General features: G+C 50.9%; 1 protein-coding gene across 1 annotated transcript; it reads right to left on the bottom strand.

Moving 5' to 3' along the window:
* Nucleotides 1-773: 773 nt before the first annotated feature.
* ZBTB25 (zinc finger and BTB domain containing 25) lies at nt 774-16,593 on the bottom strand. The gene is made up of 3 exons (XM_040975465.1): nt 16,518-16,593; nt 5,516-5,695; nt 774-2,317 (listed from the first exon to the last, which is right to left on the bottom strand). The coding sequence occupies exons 2-3, from the start codon at nt 5,686-5,688 to the stop codon at nt 1,144-1,146; spliced, it is 1,347 nt and encodes a 448-aa protein (XP_040831399.1). The 5' UTR covers nt 5,689-5,695; nt 16,518-16,593; the 3' UTR covers nt 774-1,143.
* Between the last annotated feature and the right edge of the window lie 736 nt (nt 16,594-17,329).

Below are 17,329 nucleotides of genomic sequence, written 5' to 3'. Positions count from 1 at the left end.
TCCAGGCTCCAGAGCAATCTAGAGAGTAGATCTGCAGGTGGAAGATATCTAACTCTGCCTTTCAAATAAATACATCTTTATAAATAGGATTTATTTTATTTTTATTGCAAAGTCAGATATACAGAGAGGAAGAGAGAGAGAGGAGAAGATCTTCTGTCTGATGATTCACTCCCCAAGTGACCCAAGAGGCTGGGCCCCTGCATTCCTGCGGGAGACCTTGAAGCAGCTCCCAGCCCCGGCTCAGCTCAGCTCAGTTGCTGTGATCACCTGGAGAGAGCACCAGAAGATGGAAGGTCTCTTTCTCTCTCTGTTTTAAATAAATAATCTCTTTTGAAAGAAACTATTAATTTTTGTTTATGGCAGAGAATTTTTTTAAAGATTTATTTTTTTTTATTTTTATTGGAAAGGCGGATATACAGAGAGGAGAGACAGAGAGGAAGATCTTCTGTCAGATGGTTTACTCCCCAAGTGGCCGCAATGGCTGGAGCTGAGCCAATCTGAAGCCAGGAGCCAGGAGCTCTTCCGGGTCTCCCACGCAGGTGCAGGGTCCCAAGGCTTTGAGCCATCCTCGACTGCCTTCCCAGGCCACAGGCAGGGAGCTGGATGGGAAGTGGGGCTGGCAGAATTAGAACTGGTGCCCATATGGGATCCTGGACGTGCAAGGCGAGGACCTTAACCACTGTGCCATCGCGTCGGGCCCGAGAATTTTTTAAAATGATCCTCACAGGAACTTAATTCATGAGAAGCAATAAAAAAAAGTGATAGCTAGGATATTCATTAGAATATATTCCATCTACTTCATATTCTTTTATTTTACTAATTCTGGGGGAAGAAAACCAGACATTCTATAAAAGCTGTTCACTCAAAGGCTTCTCTATTTCTACATTGATCTTGTTTCTAAAACTGTGATAACTTCACGAAGGTTACAATTTAGTAGCCATATGTTAACTGTCTTACAATAAAAAGACATAATACATAGAACCTTAAAATGATGGACAAACTGCAGAGAAAAAATTTAAGGAAGCCTGAGGAGGAAAATAATTTATAAATTAAAAAAAAAAAGAGAAAAAGAAAAAGAAAAAAGAAAACCCCCGCACAGTGAAGGTTTCCTGTCCCGAAGTGGCCAACAAGCTGCTACTCCAGCTACTCCACCAGGACAGTGTCCACGCTCTCCTGGGAGAGCTCGGCCTCCAAGGCACAAGGCAGGCCTAGGTGCTCCTGGGACACGCGGGGGCCCTTCAGGGCGCCCTCTGACCAGCTGTCACAGCAGGCCTGGAAGCGCTGGGCCAGCGTGCTGGCCATGCGGGGGCAGCGGCCGTGCCTGTGGGCTTTGCTCCTGTGCGTGCCCATGTGCTCCAGCAACTGGCTCCTGCGCAGAAACCTGTGCCCGCACACGGCGCAGCTGACCTTCCTTTTCCTGGAGAAAGAGAAGTTGCAGTTCAGTTCCACGGGCTCGCTGTCTCTGGAGATTAGGGACACCTGGCTGACCTGCAGGGGCTCCGGGCTGGCATGGGCGTGGGCATGGGCCGGGGGGTCAGGGGGCTGCTGCTGGCGCCGCTCGCCCTCTGGCAGTGCGAACGTGCCCAGCCGGCAGCCCTCGGCAGCCTCACCGCTGTCGAGCAGCGGGTACACCTCACCCAGGTCGTGGCTTTCCAGGATGGAGGCGGGCACGCCGAACGGGAGGGACCCAGACACGTGGGTGTGCAGGTGCTGCCGAAGGCTCCCGCGGGCATCGAAGCGCTCGCCACAGTAATGGCACAGGTGCGTTCTCACACTGCTTTCGGCCCCAGCAGGGCCCATCGCTGCCTCTGAGGCGGGCGAGGGGTGGGTCTGAAGCATGGCCGACTCTGAGTCACATCGCTCCTGCTTGATGCTCACAGGAGGCTTCTGGGGTTCCTCCTCAGGTGCCTGTGCCGCCGCAGGACGGGCCCTGGGCTGGTCTATGGTGCCATCATCCAGCCCGATGGCCAGGGAGAGCTGCAGTTGGGGGTGGTCGGCCTGGGCAGCAGCCCGGTTCCCACTGCTGCCGCAGGGGGCCTCAGGGCCCTCCAGCCCTGGTCTGAGGGCAGCAGCCGGCTTCTGGGTGGTTGAGATCTGAATGCCGTACAGGTTGGAGGACTGCACGGTCTCCGGGGAGAACGCCTGGTTCATTTCGGTGGCGATGTGCGACAGGTAGTCGGCGTGCAGAAAGCGGATCCCTTGCTCCAGGCGCCCGTGGTCCACCATCTGCTTGGGCCCCTTCCCCGTGTACATGATGTGCAGCAGGTAGCTGAAGATGTCGGGCTGGATGTCAGCCGGCTGGATTTTTATGCATTCGCTGTGAGAAAGACAGACCCGCTCAGTGTTGGCCTTGTAATTAACAGCACCATCTTGGGCAGGAGAATTCCTCCCCAAGGGGTTCAAACATAATCTGCCCCGATGAAGCGCAGCCACAGAAGCTTACACTTTTGTTTTCATAGCTGTCTTATGGCCCAGCCTATGTATTCAATCTACTGCCTGAACAGAAGTTTGCATATTCGAACTATTTCGACATTTACTGTGGCACAGAATCTAAAGCTGCTGCCTACAATGCCAGCATCCCAACGGGTGCCGATTTGTGTCCTGGCTGTTCCACTTTTGATTTGGTTCCCTGCTAATGGTCTGGGAAAAGCAGCAGAAGCTGGTCCAAATGCTTGGGGCCCTAACACATGGGAAACATGAAAGAATCTTCTGGCTCCTGGCTTTAGCCTGGACCAATCCTGGTCATTGTAACCAGTTAGAAAGTGAAAGAGGAGACAGACAATCTCTCTCTTTTTTTAAGCTCTTTCAAATAACTAAGTAAGCAAAGAAAGAAATAATTGTTGGTTTTGTGTTTTTAAAAATCTTATTGTTTTAAAAATAAGACGGAGTATTACTCAGCCACACAAAGGAAGGAATGATGCCACAATATGGATGGACCCTGAAAATAGTATGCTAAGAACACATGCTTATCCAGACAAAAAAAGGACAAGTACTGTATAATTTGGTCTCCTAAACCAAATATCCGCCATAGGAAAATCTGAAGAAAAATCAGAGATAAAGTTATGGGGCAGAGGGTATTCCCTCTAGGAGTGATAAAAACTGAAATTCAGGGCCTGATGTGATGGCATAGTGGTTAAAGTCCTCGCCTTGCATGCCTGGGATCCCATATGGTCGCCGGTTCTAATTCCTGCGGCCCTGCTTCCCATCCAGCTCCCTGCTTGTGCACTGGGAGGGTGGTCGAGGATGGCCCAAAGCCTTGGGACCCTGCACCTGCGTGGGAGACCTGGAGGAGTTCTTGGCTCCCGGCTTTGGACTGGCTCAGCTCCAGCCTTTGCGGCCACTTGGGGAGTGAATTAGTGGACGAAAGATCTTCCTCTCTGTCTCTCTTCCTCTATGTATACCTGACTTTGCAATAAAAATAAATAAACCTTAAAGAAAAAGAAATAAGGCAGCTGACATTTTATTCCAAGGAATGCAAACAGGCTAAGGAAGAGCTGTTCCATGTGGCAGGACCTGGGGACAGTGCGTCCTGCTCAGTCACATGCAGGACCCAGGGACAGTGCGTCCTGCACGTGCAGGGACCTGGGGACAGTGCGTCCTGCATAGTCACATGCAGGGACCCAGGGACAGTGCATCCTGCTCAGTTGCATGCAGGACCCGGGGACAGTGCATCCTGCTCAGTCGCATGCAGGGACCCGGGGACAGTGCATCCTGCTCAGTCGCATGCAGGGACCTGGGGACAGTGCGTCCTGCTCAGTCGCGTGCAGGGACCCGGGGACAATGCGTCCTGCTCACTCGCGTGCAGGGACCCGGGGACAGTGCGTCCTGCTCACTCGCGTGCAGGGACCCAGGGACAGTGCGTCCTGCATGTGCAGGGACCCGGGGACAGTGTGTCCTGCTCAGTCACGTGCAGGACCCAGGGACAGTGTGTCCTGCATGTGCAGGGACCTGGGGACAGTGCGTCCTGCTCACTCGCGTGCAGGGACCCAGGGACAGTGCGTCCTGCATGTGCAGGGACCCGGGGACAGTGCGTCCTGCTCACTCGCGTGCAGGACCCAGGGACAGTGTGTCCTGCATGTGCAGGGACCCGGGGACAGTGCGTCCTGCTCACTCGTGTGCAGGACCCGGGGACAGTGCGTCCTGCACGTGCAGGGACCCGCACTGCTCCTCATGTGTTCCTGTGTGCTTATCTGTCGGTAAGCTGTGATCTGCATTTTATTGCTTTTCCTAAACTGTTCTTTCACTCGTTGTTATAGATGAAAAACAGGACTGGCCCTTGCTCAAGGAGCTGACGTGTCACAAATGTGCCTCCCACATGAATAGCAAATACCCGAGTACTGAGCCCTCATCTGCTGCCGCCTCCCTGGGGACATATCAGTGGGAAGCTGGAATCAGAGGCTGAGCTGGGACTTGAACCCAGACACTCTGAAATGGGGTTCAGGGGTCCTAAGTAGCATCTTAACTGCTATGCCAAGCACCTGCTCAGAGGAGGGACCTCTAAACCAGCACCTTAACCACCAGGCTGAACACTAGCCCCCCATGAATGCTTTGAAGACCCCAAACAGGACAGCCAAAACCACTAGTGTACCTTCTACATCTCACACTCCCCTCAGACTCACCACGGGATTAATAACAGCAACCAACAGTGCAAAGCGATGAGCATTTTTCATATCACTAATGCATTTCATGTTCTCCACACCCAAGGGTGAGGAAGCTATTCTGACCTTTGACAAACAAGGAAACTGTGGTGCACAGAGGCTCCAATCGCACTGCAGTCATTCACTTAAATGCACCCCCTCCCGCCCGACCCTCCCTACGCACGTGTGGAGGTCAGAAGGCGTCAGCTTAGTGCCGCTCATCTAAGTGTCTAGTAATATCTGAGTAACTGAACAATTCAATGAACACCGAAGCTGGGCTTAAATACGTCACTTAAGGCTCTTGAAAAAAAAAAAAACACATAAACTAAAATGCTCTCTCACTTTCAATTTTGAATGGACTACACTTACTCTTTACTAAGATTGCAGAATCTGAATAGCACTTTCTCTGCTCTCTCCTTACATACTTAGTATTTTAGGATAATCCAAATTCAAAAAAGCAAAAGAATTATTTGGGGGAAAATACTCAACACAAATGACCTTTGGAACTATAATCTCAATTATGACGTTGAAGCCATGCTACCAAAGTGTTAATGCAAAAGAAATGAACAATTTAGGGAATAACAGCACAAATCCTTAGCTTCGTTCAGACTGACATCAGAGTCCAACTCTTAGCAAGTCACCCAGCAACTCAGTCTGCTTCCTTCCCTGTAGGGATGGTATTTAAGGGTTGGGATATGAGGCTAAGGGATATGGGACAGGCTTCCTCCCTGTCTTCCAGCATGAATCCTATATATTGAGCTTAATTAAAACGACTACAAATTGTTCCTCCTGAAAAACATCCGCAGTAACATCACCACCTGGCACCGATGTTACACGGGCAACAGTGAGGATGTGGCGCACACAAACCACCTCCTTACCTTGTCTGGTGGATGAATATCATCTTGAAGTAGTTCGAGAACGCAGCAAGCACGGCTCTATGGGCTTTGAAGTAAACATCTCCAATAGCTACCGTGCAGTCACACAGGAAGCCGAACTCTCGCTGCATGTTCAGCTGCTGGAGAAGGACAAGGCTGTGGCCGGCAGTGTCCATGGCGGCTCTGAGCAAAGGGACAACATGAACATGTAAGGATGCGTGTGAGTGCGTACGTACACATATGAAAATCTGTCTATATGTATATTTTTTTTTTGCAAAATTAGATATAGTTCATAGAAAACAAAATGATTCAACGATTTTCCATACAGTTCATTTCACCCCCAGCCTCCCTAAGGTAACATTCTATGACTGTAACCAACACAGACTACGGAGAGCAGTAACACGAGGCTTTACCCATCTGTAGGAAGGGAGCTTGGTGTGAGGAACGCAGCTGCTCTGCCTCCTGGGAGACTGCAGTCCTCGCGGATTATCAACCCCAAGTGTTACGACTTACCAGGGTCCTGGGACAAGAGCTGTCAGGGTTCTTTAGGGATCCTTCCCAGCACCCCAAAATGTTTGCAGTATTTATCAGTTCCAGTGAGTCCAGCCCTTTCCAGAAACCTCAGGCCACATGCCTGATTCACCTGGGGCCTAGGAGCACTAGAACCTCACCTGCGTTCAGGTGCACCTGCGCATAAGTTCCCCAAGGAACAGGCAGTGGGGCAGGCAGGCCGAGGAAAGGGCGGACGCCAGCACAGGGACGCATCCTACAGGCGAGCCATCCTACTGCAGGAGATGGACAAAGCATGAGCCATAAAGGGTGGGTACGGAGAAAGTGGACAGTCCGGGAACTGCAGATCCAAGGAGGACCTTGACCCTGAGGGGAGCTTTCTCCAAGCCAAAGGGCAAGGGGAGAGACCAGCTCAAGTACCAGCGTGGCAGTTAGAGGTGGAGAAGGCGGGCTCCTTGTCTGACGTTGGAAACCTGCCAGCGCTCTTGCAGGCTGGGAAGTCGGTTCCCTGGTCAAGGGAGAAGGCGAGCGCAGGCCTGGGAACAAGGCTGGAGCGACACAGCCGACACAGAGGAGTGACACTGCCAGGGGACTTTTGCTTACACCAGTGTCTTTCTAATTGTGATTCAGAGGCAGCAATTCCTAGTCATCCATCTTCAAACTCAATGTCTCTTCCTGCCCTTTCTAATCCATCACATTCCGTGAGAGTTTCACATTTTGTATACTCTATTTCCAGGTAAAATTTTTTCCTTTCTCTTTTGAAGTGTTTCTCTGCTGAGTTTCCTATTTGTTCAGGAATCACAATCTCATTTTGTTTTAGATCCTAGAGGATGGTCTAATAGCCGTTTTGGCTGTTCTCTGCTAAATTCACTCGGGGTCACCGTAGCAGTGCACCTGCACTGGGCAGGATGCCGCTCTCCTGGTGTTGGTTTTTGTTCCCCACAGCCAATCATTCTGGGTTCCGTTCTACAAAGTATGACTGTGAGATCAACACGCTTTCAATAAATTCTAGGCTCAGTGATACCTCTCCAGAGAGTATAGAAGCTTTGCAGACAGTTTGACTGGTGTTCGGCCCCCACGCTCTGCCTCTCATTTGGCAGGCAGCAGCTGAAATCGGTTTAGCCTTTGCGGCCAAGGCACGCTGCAGCCGGGCCATGCCACACATGTACAGAACAGGGGCCGGCACGCGATTTGAACAGGGCTTAGACACAGAACCTGGGGTCCAGCCTCCTAACGTCTGCCAGGATTTCCTCCTCCACTTTCCAGCCATGGTTGCCCTGAGCTCTGGCCTCTTTTCTTGAAGTAAGATCCTCATCTTAGCCATCCTCTCGTGCATTCAACCAGGTCCTTAAGTTAGATGAAATAAAAATGGCCACTTACTGCTATCCCCTCTTCTAGCTTCTGTACCTCTCAGATATCATTTGGTAATTTTTACAGTTATGTGTTGAGCTTATAGTTTATATCGACAGAACTGCCTCCACTTGATCCACTCAGCCAGCACCCTTTCTCCAGCAGTTCTACTGCACACTCTGGTCTCAAGATTCATTTATACTCATAAAATAAGTATTGAGGATTGTGAAGATCATGCTTATCAATATTTTAGATTATGCAGATAATGCTCATCAATGCTTATCACAGTAGAAATTACACACTAGTTTCACAGCCCTGAAGATTGAGCCACTGCCTGCATCCCACATGGGATGTAGCTACTCCACTTGCAACCCAGCTCCCTGCCCATGCACCTGGGCAAGCAGCTGAAGCTGGCTCCCTGCACCCAAATGGGAGACTTGAACGGAGTTCTTCCTAACTCTTGGCTACTGAAACCATCTGTGGAGTAAACCAGCGGAGGGAAGATCTCTCTCTCTCCTCTCTCTTTGTAATTCTTTTAAATATACAATCTTCTTTAAAAAAAGAAATGAGCCAACACTGTGGCATAGTAGTTAAGGCTGCCACTTTTGACCACAGCATCCCATAAGGGTATTGGTTTGAGTTCCGGCTGTTCCACTTTTGTTCCAACTCCCTCTGATATTCCAAGAAAAGTAGAAGATGGTGTGAGTGTTTGGGCACCTGCTACCCACGTGGGGGATCTGCAAGAAGCTCCTGCTGCTTGGGCTTGGCTGGGCCCAGCCACGACCACTGTGGCCATCTGGGATATGAACCAGCAGATGGAAGATCTCCTTCTCTGCCTTGCCCTCTCTCTGTAACTCTTTCAAATGAATACGTCTTTTTAAATGAATTAAAATGAGAATTAAAAATACACCAATTTCTTTTAAATAGCAATTAATAACTTGTACATTAATTTCCTTTCCTGAAACACATCATAAGTAAGTGAAGAGAGTGACACTGTTTTATGTTCTTCAATCCTGATATCTGGCTTTAAAAACAGCTGGTGGGCCAGGCATGGTAACCTAGTGGCTAAAGTCTTCACCTTGCATGTGCCGAGATCCCATCCATATTGGTGCCGGTTCGTGTTCCGGCAGCTCCACTTCCCTTCCAGCTCCCTGCCTGTGGCCTGGGAAAGCAGTTGTGGACGGCCCAAAGCCTTGAGACCCTACACCCGTGTGGGAGACACAGAAGAGCTCCTGGCTTCAGATTGGCTCAGCCCTGGCTGTTGTGGCTACTTGGGGAGTGAATCAGCAGATGGAAGACCTTCCTCTCTGTCTTTTCTCTGTATATCCGACTTTCCAATAAAATAACAACAATAATAAATTTTAAAAGCATAGCTGGATTATTTTTCTCTTTCTGAATTCAATATGTTTTGGCTCAAGTACAGCAAGAACTTATCCCACTTAGACTTTGCAGCGAATGTCTAGGTCTGTGGATATACCAAAGTATATCCTAATCAGAGGCCTACATGGGCATGCATTCCTCTCCACTATGTAATCAGTATTAAAAATAAAATAAAAATTGTTAGTAAAAAGAATGTGGCCTTGTAAAAGAACGCTCCCTCAGATTCTCTGGAAGGGTTTCAGGAACCTGCAGGGGGTCCCCGAACCCCACTCTGACAACCACAGTCCTACCCTGTCCCTTTTCTGGTCCTGTGACATCGTAGGGCAGATGGGTGAGGAACCACAAATTTGGAGAAGCCAGGAGAGGTACCCAACGCAGTAGCTGATGGGTGCTCATACTTCACGTCTGACTTCAAACTTGGTACCTTCTCTTCAAAATTCCCAACTAGAACTTAAAGTTATGAACGAATATACACTGACAATTCTAATATGTTGACTCAGAAAATGGGGTAAAATTTTCAAAGTTAATAAACTGAAACAAATTCAGATACATCTAAAAAAAACCCTAGATATATTTAATAAGTTTATTTACACTTGTTTAACAGGAGTTTTTTGATGTTTTAAGGTAATATAACTAGATTTTACCTGAAGTCAATAGCAAAGCTATTAATCCATTGCAAAGGTGTTAGGACATTTTCCAATCCAACCTTATTTGCAACTTGTTAGGCTTTTGATAATGGCTTTGCTCATCATTTCTTATTAAAAAAAATCTGTGGGGCCTGGTGCACTAGCTTAGTGGCTGAAGTCCTCGTCTTGCATGCACTAGGATCCCACATGGGTGCCCGTTCTAATCCTGGCAGCCCCACTTCCCATTCAGCTCCATGCTGTGGCCAGGGAAAGCAGTTGAGGACGGCCCAATGCCTTGGGACCCTGCACCTGAGTGGGAGACCCAGAAGAGGTTCCTGGCTTCGGACTGGCTGTTGCGGCCTCTTGGGGAATGAATCATTGGACGGAAGATCTTCTTCTCTGTCTCTCTACCTCTCTGTATATCTGTCTTTACAATTAAAAAAAAAAATCTGTGTATTTTTATTTACTAGAAGAGATGAGGTGTATGTGAGCTGCCATCTGCTGGTTCACTCCTGGAGTTCCCATATCAGCTGGGGCTGGGCCAGGCACTGGCAGCTCAAAGCGGATGTCCCGTGTAGGTGTCCTGAGTAGGTGTCCCGTGTAGGTGGCTCACAGAAATCCAACTATCAAGCCTCACCTGCTGCCTCCCAGGGTGTGCCTCCCAGGAGGCTTCCTCTTGGGCTGTGGGATTGTGAGCAGAGTTGGGACTCCCACATGGGATGCAGATGTACCCAAATGGGATTTTAACCTCTATGTCCCAGGCCCCTGTTGTCACTTATCAATTTTATCGTCTCTAGAACATGGCATGGCCAGAGTTTCCCATACAGACAGAAGGATTTTGAAAGTTACACTTGAGAATTTTTTTTAAGAATTATTTATTTTTATTGTAAAGACAGATTTGCAGACAGGAGGAGAGACACAGAGAAAGATCTTTATCCACTGGTTCACTCCCCAAGTGACCGCAATGGCCAGTGCTGTGCTGATCCGAGCCAGGAACCAGGAGCTTCTTCCAGGTCTCCTATGCAGGTGCAGGGTCTTTTGGGTTATCCTCGACTGCTTTTCCAGGTCACAGGCAGGGAGCTGGATAGGAACTGGAGCAGGCGGGACATGAAACTGGCACCTATATGGGACCCTGGTACGTGTGAGGCGAGGACTTTAGCCACTATGCTACTGCACTGAGCCTGTTACTTGAGAATTTTTGGTGGAAATTTTCAGATGTGTGAAATTTGCAAAAAATTAACTTATCATTTTATTTACAACACAAAACCCAGAATGTTAAGAATGCTACATTTTAAACAAAATCTGTTATTAAATTGACATTTGCATGGTAACATTCAGTTTAACATCGAGTTCTGATAAAAATATTACTTTCTAGATTTAGTAAAACTCTAAATTAGTTCCAAGTAGGGTAGGGACTGGCACTGTGGTCTAGTGGTTAAGCCCTGACCTGTGGTGCCAGCATCCTATATGGAGACTGGTTCAAGTCCCAGCTGCTCTGTTTCTGCTCCTGCTCCTGCTAAAGTGTTTGGGAAAGCAGCGAAGGATGGCTCATGTTCTTGGGGGCACTGTACCCATTCCTGGCTTCAGATTGGCTGAGCTATAGCTAGTGCAGCCATTTGGGGAGTGAACCAGCAGATAGAAAATACCAATCTCTCTTCTTCTCTATGTAAATCTGCCCTTTAAACAAAAAGAAATCTTTTTTAAAAAATTAGTTCAAAGTAAGATAGAACAACTTTAATATCTGTAATTCAGACTTAACTTGACATTCAACATCTTTTATGTTACTTTAAAATTAAAAAGAAAAAAGTGCTGCATCTGTCAGTCTGGGCTCTTGCATCCACAGCAGCAAAAGCATGCTATGCGAACTACCCGAAGAGTTAAGACATCTGCTTTTGTAGGAAAATCCACACCCCCACCTGCTCTGTAGGTCCCTAACCCTGGGACTTTGTGATTAATCATAATCAAGGAGACAGGAAGGCTGGCAGAGGCAACATAACTTTTCTGAGATGCAAACGTAAACTGGAAATGTGCCCAGTGCCAAGTGATTAGGGCCTTCCTACAACAATTTTAACTTTTCCAAGGTACTTGCAGATGACTGTGAGGTTTGCTACTTGGTCACTTAGAGAAAGGACATATGGAGAAATCACTTTATCCTGGAATGTTCTATGAGGAATGCTCTATGGAGAGCTGCACTGATACCTTGGTCCTGCCCCAGACTAACCCAATAGAACTGCTGCGAGGCAGGCATGGATTTCTTAGGCTATTAGTTTGAAACATTATTCATTCATTTGAATTATTTCTTTGAAAGTCAGAGTTACAGAGAGAGCGGGAAAGACAGGGGAGAGAGATCTTCCATTTGCTGGTTTACTCCCAAGACCACTGCTAAGGTCAACGCTGGGCCAAGCCCAAGTCAGGAGCCAGGTACTTCATCTGGGTCTCCCACATGGGCTGCAGGGGCCCACACACGGTACCAGCTTGCACTGGTTTCCCCAGGTACATCAGCAGGGAGCTGGGTAGAAAGTAGAGCAGCCACGTCATGAACTGGCGCCCATATGGGACGCTGGCGTCACAGCGGCTTTAGCAGGCTAAGTCACAACTCCGGCCCCAGGTCCTCGTTTTAAACAGCTCCCCAGCTGATTCTAACACAATGCCTCCATTACAAGCCACAGCCAAAGAACAGGGAAACAAGGAAATCCAAAAGGTGATTTCACATTCTAAAATTACATGGATATTTAAGAGAGTGTAGGAACGTTATTTACTTTCTAGAGTACAGTAGCTCTAGGTCATGCCGATTAGGATGTAACAACTTTATGCTACTATTTTCTAAGGATGCAATTTCCTGGCTGGTGCTGTGGCATGCGAGCAAAGCCACTGTGTGCGGTGCCAGCATCTCATACAGGCACCTGTTTCAGTCCTGGCTGCTCCACTTCTGATCTAACTCCCTGTAATGTGTCTGGGAAAGCAGTGGAGAATGGCCCAAATGCCTAGGCCCCTGCACCCGTGTGGGAGACCTGGAAGAAGCTCTGTATTTCAGACCAGCCCAGCTCTGGTTGTTGCAACCACTGAGGGAGTAAGCCACGGGCTGAAGATCTCTCCCTCTCTCCCCTTCCTCACTCTCTGTAACTCTGCCTTTCAAATAAATAAACAATCTTTAAAAAATAACTTCATGTAAGAAGGTAGGTTCACAAGAAGTAATCAAAATATGGGAATGATAATGATTACATTAAATAAGCAAATGTCAACCACTATAATTCTAGATGTAAGCTAAAACTAGAGTAAAATTGGCCAGATTAAGGAAAACTCTAAACTAGTAGGGGTAAGCATGGGGAGTGGGAGGAGCATATCATTTTCAGATCTTTTAAACAAAGTATTTAGGGGCCAGCATTATGGCATAGTAGGTTAGACTGCTAACTGGCATTCCAAAGGGGCACTACTTCAGACCCCAGCTGCTGTACTTTCAATCCAGCTCCCTGCTAAGGCACCTGGGAAAGCATGACAAGATGGCTCAAGTCTTGGCCCCCTGCCGTCTATGTGAGAAACTCTAATGGAACTCTTGGCTTCTGCCTGGCCCAGCTCTGGACATTGGTGACCACTTGGGAAGTGAACCAGTGGATGGAAGATCTCTCTCCTCCAACCGCCGCCTGGATCTGTGTGTGTGTGTGTGTGTGTGTGTGCGTGCACACGCAACTCTGACTTCTAAATAAAGAATCGTTTTAATATTTTATTTTTATTGGGAAGTCAGAGTCACAGAGAGAAGGAGAGAAAGATTTTCTGTCTGTTGGTTCACTCCCCAAGTGGCCACAACAGCTGATCCTGAGCCAATCTGAAGACAGGAGCCAGGAGCTTCTTCTAGGTCACCCATGAAGGTTCAGGGTCCCAAGGCTTTGGGCCATCCTTGACTGCTTTACCAGGCCGCATCCAGGGGACTGAAAGGGAAGTGGAGCAGCTGGGACATAAACTGGTACCCATATGGGATCCTGGTATGTGCAAGGCGAGGAGTTTGGCCACTAGGCTACTGTGCCAGGCCCAAATAAACAAAATTTTAAAGACAAAAGAAATATTGGGGCTGATGTTATAATGGATAGAGCCACCTCCTATGAGGCCAGCATCAAATACAAGCACTGCTTAGTGTCTCGGCAGCACTACTTCCGATCCAGCTCCCTGCTGATGCACCTGGGAAAAGCGGTAGAAACCAGAGGATGGAAGATCTTGTCTCTTCCTCTCTACAACTCTTTCAAATAAAATAAAAATATTTTCTCCCATAAGCCATTAATTTCTTTCTTCAATACTCAGAAAATGTAGAAATTGAAAAGCGGAATACCCAGTTTGAAGTGAAATCTAGCATGAATGCAGACATCCACACAGCAAGGCAGCAGGGGAGAAGCTACGGCGGATGGAGAGCAGCGTGCTCTAGAAACCGGCCTGCTGCTGGCCGGCACACACAGCCAGCCTGCTGTTGCTCTAACCCCCACCAACCAGCACTGTGGGGAGCCTGATAAAAGCCACAGAGCCTGGCAGGCAGGAATGTACGGGAAGGGAAGAGCAGCTGGCTAGTGGACCTCCAAAAAAAAAAAAATGGAAAAAAAAATCAGAGGACTCTAAAGAAAGCAAAAAGATTCTTCTCAGGCCATTGGGGGGGAAAAAATGAAGACTGCATTTCTCACAGAAAAAAAAATGGTAATCATAGGACAGGAGAAAGCTGAAAATGATGAGCATGCTAGCACGGAGCCAGAAGAGAACACCAACACGTGATGGGAACTTCTGAGCGGGGGGAGCCAGGCTTCCCTCCGGCACAGAGCGCCAGCCACACACACACTCAGGAAGCCCTTTCCTAGGGGGCTTCAATTTCTCAGGCTAATGTATAATCAGGGAAAGAAAGTCAGAAAATTTTCACAAATCATTGACTCATCACTGTCCACAGTATCCACCCAACCTGCCTCCTCAACCCCAGCCCAGGGGGAAAAAAATTCCTGCTAGCAAAGGTGTCAACAAACTGAACTCATGATCCCCAAACCAAGGTCGGCTTCCACTTTCCGGAAGCAGATTCAAACAGCACTCTGCTCTCCTGGGGAGAACAGTGCCGTTCTGGCCACTGCTGGTAGCTACTGGAAAATACAGCCAGGGGCCACGCGTCCTCCCTTTCAACCCTCAGAAGAGTGCATGGGAAGTGCCCTAGAAGTACTTTGTAAGTGATCAACACAAGGGCACCTGCCCCGCTTTTTTAAAACATAGAGGGCTGGGGAAAACCCTGCAATGTACACCCCCCACACACACTCCCCTCTGGCCCTATTAGCGCTAAAAGGAACGAGCTGGAAAAGCACCACCTTCGCACCATAGTAAATAAATCACTCTGGCTCAGTGGTGGGGTGGGCATTATGCAACACTTCCCAGCACAGCCCTGGCCAGGATATTTTACGGCCAAGGCACTCGGGCCCCTCCTCCCCAGCTAGACAGCCTGGCTCCTTCGCATTCCCCTCAGGAGATAGGGTGGAAGCACACAGCTCCACTTTCTAAAGCAGAGAGGGCAGCTGAAAGTCCTGCTCGGCCTCTCTGGGCAACCACAGGCGCCAATAAATCAGCCACAGGCCATTCTCTCATCCCCTTCCCGACTTTAAGTGGGAGCAAAAGAGTCCTGCTGGCTGGACTGGGGGAGATAAGAGAACGCGTCAAACTGTAAATGTCGGCCTCACCCGCGGCCAGGTAAATTCCTCTTGCTGGCGACAGGTCGGTACCAGGGAGCTAGCACCACCCCCGCTTTGCCAGAATGAAAAATTATAAAGGTTTCACTGCAGGTCCTCAATAAACAGCAGCACTAACCACTTCCAACCAAGAAAGCCGCCGCTCAGGGCAGGAAAGATAAGGCGGGTCACGTGGGACCCCCTCCCGGTTGGCCGGCTCCCTGGCTGACCACCGCTGCATGCTTCCCGCATTCCAGCTACAGCCGACCTGCAGGACTAGCCTCTCTCTGTCAGTGAGGTTATGTCTCACCATGGATCCCTAATGCACCCCTCCTTAAAACACATCCAGGCGGTTGCAAAAGAGAAGCTGAGTGCTTTTACCCGAGGAAGCACCCCTAAGCTACCACCGCAGCAGTTGCAGAGAGGGGAGAACTGGGCAGGGGGAGGGGAATGGGTCAGGACGAGAGGCTCTTGTCTCCCAAGCACATCTTGAGTTGTCTATCCCTCCTGGGAATTAGTGTTATCTCAATATCGGGCCACGGCTGATTTCTCTAGTCCTGGGAAGCCACGCTGTGATCCACACTGGCTGGCGCTTACACACATTCTCTAGGGGGAGTGGGATAAACTGATGGTGGAAAGGGCGAGGACGGGAAGTCCCAGTCCCCCAAGTCTGGCATGTAAGCAGGTGTGGGATCTCCAACAGGCAGCACCCCCTCTCTAGGCCCGCTGGTGTCTTACACCTGGCAAACGACGGGGACAGGTCGGACATCGTACAAGCCCCCCATCTATAAACGTGGGCACCCAAGATGGCAAAATGTACAGTACACAGTTGAAGGGATCCTGCGAGGGAACCAATGCCTCCGCCCAGGGGACTGACCCCTCCAGGAAAACCAGGCCGACAACAAAGGTTTTCCAAAGCTGCCGTCGGGGGTCCAGGTACAACGCCATGGGTCGCCTAAGCAACCTCTAACAGCCCGAGTTATGAATGCCAGGAAGAGCCAGCTTCAAAGAGAAAAACTGGGTTGGCTTTATGAAACATAATTTAGAGGGTGAAAAAAAAAAAAAAGAAAGAAAAGAACGACTTGGGTAGGAGCAACTTCCTGCCTGAAAGCCTGGGAGCCAGGAGCCGCGGCCGCAGCGTCCTCCCGGCCTGACCCCCGCAGGCCCGCCATCCCGCCCGGCCACCCGGGCTTCCAGGGCCGGCTCGCGCCAGGGAGCGCTGCCGGGAGGGCTCCGGGGTCATCCCGCCCCCGGCTGCCCGGCTGCCCGGCGGTTGCCATCTTCCTCCTGCGCCCTGCCTGGCGCTCTGAGCGGACCCCAAACACCTCCCTCTCGCCCGGCTCCTGGCTTCCGTCTCGCGCCCAGGCCCGCGGCCGCCGCACCCCCTCCCCGCCCCCGGAGGCTCGCGGCGGGAGGGCCCGAGCCCCGGGCTGCCCACAGGGGCAGGGCCGCGTCGCTTACCCAGACGCCGCCGCGGCGGGCGGGCGGGCTCCTCCGTGCGGGAGGGGCGGGCTCCCGCGCCGCCGCCAGCTCACGCACCCCGCGGCCCGCTCTCGCGCGGCTTCCCGCGCGCCGGCCGCCCCGCGCCGCGCCCACGTGACCCTGCGCGCCCGGTGGCGGGGCGGCGAGGGGCGCCGCGGTCGCGGTGTGTGTGCGTGCGTGCGTACGTGCGCGCCCGCCTGCCGGAGTGGCCGGGCGGGGGTCGGCCCCGCGCTCCGGGCGCCGTCGCCGCCGCCGCCGCCGCGGTCCGCAGTCGTGACTGGAGGCGGAAGCGTGGGGACGAGCCTGAGCGTCACACAGCCTCCCCACACACAACCGCGTGACCCGGGGACTTTCCCCCCCAGGGTGTGCAACAAGCACGGGCGCCCTTCAGTTGGGGTGGGGGCGGGGAAGGATGCGCCCGCGTGTTCGCCGGCGGGAGAGGGGTGAGGGCGCGGGGCCAGGGCGGCCGAGCCGCGGGAGCCGGGGCGGGGCGCGGCACGGCGGGGGAAGTGACTCAGGGCCAGAGGCGGACGGGGCCTAGGGGAGGCGGGGTGCGCGGGGGTGCGCGGGGCATGGGCCGCCCTGGACGGACCGGGCGCGGGCTGGCCGGCGCCCTCCCAGAACGCCCGGGGCGCACCCAGCTCCTCCGAGACCCCGCAGAGAGCCAGGCTCTGACATCTGGGCGGGAGTGGGAACGCGGCATCCTGCCCTCGGGGAGTCGGGAGGAGTCCGGTCTCATCCAGCTGTGCAAACAGGGAGGAGGTCCCAAGCCTACCCTTGGGGGAGAAAGA

The sequence above is a fragment of the Ochotona curzoniae genome, unplaced genomic scaffold (genome assembly GCF_017591425.1).
Source record: "Ochotona curzoniae isolate NIBS_2020 unplaced genomic scaffold, NIBS_Ocur_1.0 contig_2688, whole genome shotgun sequence".
Classification (NCBI taxonomy): domain Eukaryota; kingdom Metazoa; phylum Chordata; class Mammalia; order Lagomorpha; family Ochotonidae; genus Ochotona; species Ochotona curzoniae.
This window is presented reverse-complemented; position numbering and strand designations above follow the sequence as displayed.

Bases quoted from the DNA above. Each gene is read 5' to 3' on its own strand.
- ZBTB25 (XM_040975465.1), bottom strand. From the start codon at position 5,688: ATGGACACTGCCGGCCACAGCCTTGTCCTTCTCCAGCAGCTGAACATG. The intron at 2,318-5,515 runs GTAAGGAGGTGG...TCTTTCTCACAG, and splicing joins ATATTCATCCACCAGACAAG to CGAATGCATAAAAATCCAGC.